At 42.0% G+C, this 6,000-nt stretch overlaps 1 protein-coding gene across 1 annotated transcript in view; it reads right to left on the bottom strand.

Moving 5' to 3' along the window:
• Positions 1-368: 368 nt before the first annotated feature.
• gria4b (glutamate receptor, ionotropic, AMPA 4b) overlaps positions 369-6,000 on the bottom strand; it is a gene marked incomplete at both ends in the record, with an annotated part of 113,263 nt that continues 107,631 nt past the window's right edge. Inside the window, 2 exons of the mRNA XM_083986058.1 lie at positions 369-533; positions 3,525-3,662. Of these exons, the coding sequence (XP_083842184.1) occupies positions 369-533; positions 3,525-3,662 (303 nt within the window). The remainder of the gene's footprint in view (positions 534-3,524; positions 3,663-6,000) is intronic.

The following is a 6,000-nucleotide window of genomic DNA, read 5'->3' as shown; positions in this document are numbered from 1 at the left end:
TTTTTCTTCCACACTGTTCCTCTTCACATCACTGGAGGTTGTAAAGTGTGAGCGGCTCCAGTGGATTTCCAAAACAAAAGCTTCTGTTAAAAAAAACAAAATCAAGAAAAGTAAATTGAGATTGTTCTGCCTCTGGTTTCCACAGACTTCAGAGGGAAAATCATCGAGCCCACAACAAGTCCTAACATCCACCAGTGGGATTAGTTGTTCGCTCCTCCGTCGGTCCGGTCTTGCCCACTGGAGGTGACCTGTTGTGTGAGTGTGAATCCTGTTTCCTTGTGGTTGAGTTTCTGGTTGTTGCGTGGGCGGTGTGATTAGTGTTTGTTTCTGTTGTTATTGGAATAAGGCACTTCAGAGGTTTTTGGTTTTCACGGGAGCTCAGAGGAGACCAGGGCGAGGCCGGAGCTCTGGCGGAGGGGCGGCCCGGTGTGAACGGCCTTGGGACAGTCGGGCGTCAGCACCCGGCCGTTCTCCCCAACGCTGCCTGTGATGGACAGTCGGGCCTTGTTCCTCATGGCTTCAGTAAATGTGAGCTGAGAGGGAAAATGAAAAGAGAGGTTTGTGGTTTGGAGCAGGTGAAAGTTGGAAAAAATGTACTACATTTGCAGACTGGAGTTTTAGGATGTTAAAAGTAGAAGTAGAAATATTTAGGAATCAATTAGAAAAAAAAAATCCTGAAAATCTGCAATCATTTAAAAATGATTGATGATTTGATTGAGAATTATCAGTGGTTTAAAATGCTGACCAACATCCAGGTTCAGTAGATTTCTGGGTGCTAACCTAAACACATCCAACAATTTATATTTTCCTCATAAATGCTACAAATTGCAGCAAATATATAAAGCAATGATCATAATTTCTATCACTTCTAAAAACACAGCACTAAAATGATCAGATGCTGTGGGAAAGATGAGCATTCGAAAAAACTTGAACCCTGAGATTTGTTTGAACTTATCTGCAGGGGAAAAAAAAAGGCAAACTAAAGTGGACTGAATCTGTTGTGATGCCCTCACTGACTGATATACATTTAAAAAGTGACAAACAATAATTTGGGTGGTTTGTCTCTTCGTACGCCTTTCCAAGTGATGTGGTGTACAGTGTACCAAGTGTTGTATTTAATTTACCATGTGCAGCCAGCTTGTCTGCAGATATTTACACAGCTACACAAAAGGACACTGAGCTCAGCAAAAAGTTTCCTTGTTTAATTAAAATAAAATTGTATTAATTAATCTATTCAAATATTTTGTTTCTCTCTTGGCTTGTTTATTGTTTGCAAAAAGAATTATTTGTTGAAATATGCTGACTGTATTTCAGAATTGTCAATATTTCAAAATGTATATATATACTGTGGGCCTATAGGCTATAAATATCTGGATTATTGGGGCCACTTTTTGAGGTTTAGCCTCCAAATAAATGCTCAAATGTTGTCAAAGCTATTTTAGGCTACCTTGTTTACAACCTGTCTCATTGGCTGGCTGCACATGTTTGTTCGACATAATCAGGGTTATTTAAATTTGAGTGTATAATATGCACATTGTTGTGTTTTTTACTTGTGTACGATGTAGGCTATGTGATGAAAAACAATTGGGTTGTTCAGGGCTGGCTACCTGTGTTTGCTAACACAAAAAGATGAGAGCAAAAACCTCAACACTTAATCTATAAAAACAACAACAACAAAACTGTAATCTGGCTGTATTGTACAAGTACGAACTACATCCAAATATAATTTAGATTTTGACCAGCATTTTGTGATTGCTATTCAGATTTGTTATTTAAAAACATGTTCATTAGCTAACGCAGGAGAAACCTTGAAAGAAGTAAAACTCCAACCTGCTTCGAATAAAAACAACAGGGAGAAAAGTTTCACAATACAACTGTACATTTAAATAGGCTAAATGTAATATAGAGCAGTGTAGCGACTGCAGATTCAGAAAAAAAAACACCTTTCATAGCCATTCACTACAGTGTCAAGCCAGCCCCGGACTACATGTAAATCTATTAGCGACAGAATTATTACACAGTGAGTGATGGGTACAGGGAAGCTGACTAAGCAACAGTGAAGCTAATGAAGAGTTGGTGCTGAAGTGCTGATGGGGGACACATAACCACGTCGCACAGATATACACCGAGTGAGAGGAGGGATCTGAAAAGTCTGGTGGTCAAGGAGCGAGGGGAAATATGGGCAGCTCCAACATTAATAATAAGAACAATAATAATAATTTCAGCTCAGCTCGAGGGATGCATCAGTTAACATTTACTCTGGCCTTACAAAATCTACAGTGTTTAAATATGGCTTCACGGTGCAGCTCAGGGCTGCTTTCTAATTTAATCTGCTCTGATGCTCTACTGTAACTGACAGACATGAGACTGTCATGCCCCTGAGTTACAGCATGAACTATTCAGGTTCACGCATGTGTGTGTGTGTGTGTGTGTGTGTGTGTGTGTGTGTGTGTGTGTGTGTGTGTGTGTGTGAAGATGGGAAAACAGGGTTCAGAGGGGAAGAGTGTGAGACATTGGACGGACGAATGTTCTGCAGTTTGATGAAATGTCCTCACAAAAGTAGACGTGTGTGTACAAGTACGACATTGGTCCTCATTTAACACATGTTTCCTACCTGTTAATACACACAAGTCCAATGGAAAAGCAGCACAGCAGTAACATTTACAGAATAAACTTTATAAACTTCCACTCAGCCAAATGTGCTAATAAGATGAGTCTACGATTATGTTTTCAATTTCATACTTTCATTAATTTGTGTAAACTTTCTTTTTTACTGTCACAATTTCTGCTCACTGACTCAAAAAGATTATAATTTTTAATCAAATTGCAAAATTTGATATGGGCGATCAATCATGGCATCTATTATTCATTTCCAACACTATTTAATTTATGTGAACGTCGGACGTGAATATTATCTCACCCCTGAGTTCACAGTGACTAATACTTTTTTGATTTTTGCAGGAAAACGGGTCACACTGTACGCCCGCTTGATAAATGAGGGCCAACGTCTGCAGCCACACAAGCTGCGAAGCAGTCGAGGCGACAACTTGGAGTCTGAGGATGACTCATTGCTTCCTGTCACATTGAGAAAAAAGCTGGAACGCAGACCAGACCAGGACGTCACATGACCACAGAGTAAGCAGATAAGACAGAGGGGTGGGAAGCGTTTTGCCACTGGTCACGACAGTCACTCAGCACGGCAAAGCTAGCACAGGGATATGATAGGTTTCACTTACAGTCTCTGTGCAGGGAGCTAGTGAGGGGGAGGGGAAGCAAACACTTGGACCGACCTTCTACGAAAACCTCAACTACATCTTATCAGCTTCCCCATCGCTGCCATACCCACTGAAAACCTCGCTAAACTCGGCTAAGTTGTGGATGCTGGTGCTGGCCCTCGGACTCTGGCTGTGGGTCTGGCTAGGCTCGGGGCTGGGGCAGGGGCTGCCTGACCGGCAGGGGTAGCAGTGGTGGTGGGGGTGGTGGTGATGGGGGTGTTGGGACTGTGACTGGGACTGGGTCTCCACCTTCATTCTCTTGGCCTCGTTGCGCGACTTGTAGCAGAATTCGATGAGGGCCACCAGCATGGCCAGGCCCAGGCCCCCGACCAGGATGTAGAAGACCCCGGCCACGTTGCTCAGGCTGAGGGCCTGGGACGACTTGTCCTGCAGCCGGCGGGGAGAGGAACAAACACAAGTCAACACTGGCTTTAGTGGAGGCAGCAGACAGACACTCAACATTTACACATGTACACACACATCACGGGTCAATGTGGAAAAAATCTCACGTCAACTTGACAACACGTCACACATGCACACACACACACAAAGACACAATCACACTCACACAACATTTCACTTTTCACTACTCTGCCTCTGGCCTCAGTGTGCTGCTGCACAGCTGTATGTTCTAGTTAAAGATAATAGACAGCAGGTCTTCTTCTCCTGGATATTTCAAACGCAGCATCTCACTTAACTTCAGTGCAGCTGGACATGCAAACAATTTAGGTTTTATTTACACACCTATGCGCCAATATGGAAGTCACTTATTTTGTGGTCCAGAAACAATGTCCAACTTACTCTGAGTAAACCACAAAATGGCGCAACAACTTCACGCCTTTATTTCATGCTACAGTACACTTTCTAATGAAAACCTAAATGACAGGAGTGAGACTTTGGCAAATTGGTCCATTGCCATAATCCCTATAGTCTTAGGAGTAGGTTTGTTACCTTTAATTGTCGGTGCAAGCTATTTTTAGAACGGTGGAGCAGAGCCGCAAGCTGCTCAGAACTACACTACGGAGCTTAATTGGATTTCTTGGTTTTCCTCATCAAACTCATCAAATACACAATCCAACAACTCCAAAACGCTCTCATGGACAAGTTGTGACCTGCACATTCACCACGCTATGAGATAATAATTTAATATTACGAGACAAAGTTGTTTTCAAGGTAAATTCATGCAAAACCGCTGATGGGTGTTTCCGCCGGTGGCAGTTTTTCAGCAAGCAGTCAATGTGCAGGTCACAACTTCAAAACGCTCTTGTGGACAAGTTGTGACCTGCACATTCACCACGCTATGAGATAATAACGGAACGTTACGAGACGGAGTTGTTTTAGAGGCAAATGCAGAGACTGCTTGCCGAAAAACTACCCCCGGCGGAAGCGTGCATCAGCAGTTTTGCATTAAAGGTAACAAACCTACAGTACTCCTAAGACTATAGAGATTGTGGCAATTGGCCAATTTGACAAAATGTTGAACTATCCCTTTAAACTGTACAATAAACACATGGTCGTACTGTTTTGCTACAGTGTAAGTTAAGTATGAAAATGCTGCAAAACCTTGTTAACATATGCTCTATCAATGCAGATTCTGTCTAAAGTTTTATATTACATTATGCTATGTTATGTTATATTGTATTATATTATATCATATTGATTGATGTCTCATAAATTACACGATTTTTGTGTTTCTATATGTCATTTTATTTCATTTCTGCTATGGAAAAAGAAGGATGTGCCATGGTGTAAAGCCTGAATAACAACACTGACTGATTCGCTCCACTTAGAACAAATCCAATACATCCTTAGAAACAGGTTCAAGGACATAGGCACCATTGATCTCTTATATGGAAAGGACAGAGATGAGATGCACGGCACAGTGAGCTGTTTAACACTTCTAGGTAGTGATGCTTGTTATTTTGTGTGTGTATGTTTATGTTGCTGTGGCTGTTCGTCTTCACTGTCATTGTTGCAATTTGTTAAAGTTAAATTGAACCTGTGTCAATAAAATTTTGAGTCGTCCGTTGTATTTTTGTGCTGCTTTATGCCATATTGTAACTGGTTGGTTAGTCAACATTGTGTTGTGGCAGCACTGTGAGACTCTGCTTTGACACTGTCAGTGTCATTGCCACAGGTCGTCTTTTGCCTCTAAAGCTGTAAACCAGCTGCCGAAGCCTCTCACACATCTGAGAGCCAATGCTGGATTTTAAACCACACGTTTTTCTCATTTTGTCTTGTCACACACTGTAAAGCTGCAGACAGCACATTTGTGGATTATTCACAGCAACAATAACACTGTTTCTAAAAACAGAGACGCTGCTGTTGATACTTAAAAAAAGGAAACTAAAACTGTCTGCATGTCTAGATACAACCGGAGGTAAATGAAGACACAAGGGTTTTGTATATACTACAGTAGGACGGACTGGCCCTTTAATTCTCCGACAGGCTGCTCTGCCTCTCAGTTTCTGACATTCACCTTTTAACCCCCTTTTATTTAAATGTATGCAGATGATCTCTCTGAGCTCTGACTCCTGCTCCTCCCTGCCATTTATCTCCCTCCGATAAATCACCTCCATCCTTGAGGGTGCATTCAACTTATTACCTCGACACAAACGACTGTCTGTCATGCTTAGTCTCATTTGCAGGTGATGGCGAGTGTGTGTCCTGTGTTTAAGGATCTGATTAAGAGGACATGACTGATGTGGACGGTGCATGCTGCTTG

The sequence above is a fragment of the Trachurus trachurus genome (assembly GCF_905171665.1).
Source record: "Trachurus trachurus genome assembly, chromosome: 14".
Classification (NCBI taxonomy): domain Eukaryota; kingdom Metazoa; phylum Chordata; class Actinopteri; order Carangiformes; family Carangidae; genus Trachurus; species Trachurus trachurus.
Note: the sequence above shows the minus strand (reverse complement) of the source record. Positions and strands in the feature narration are given on the sequence as shown.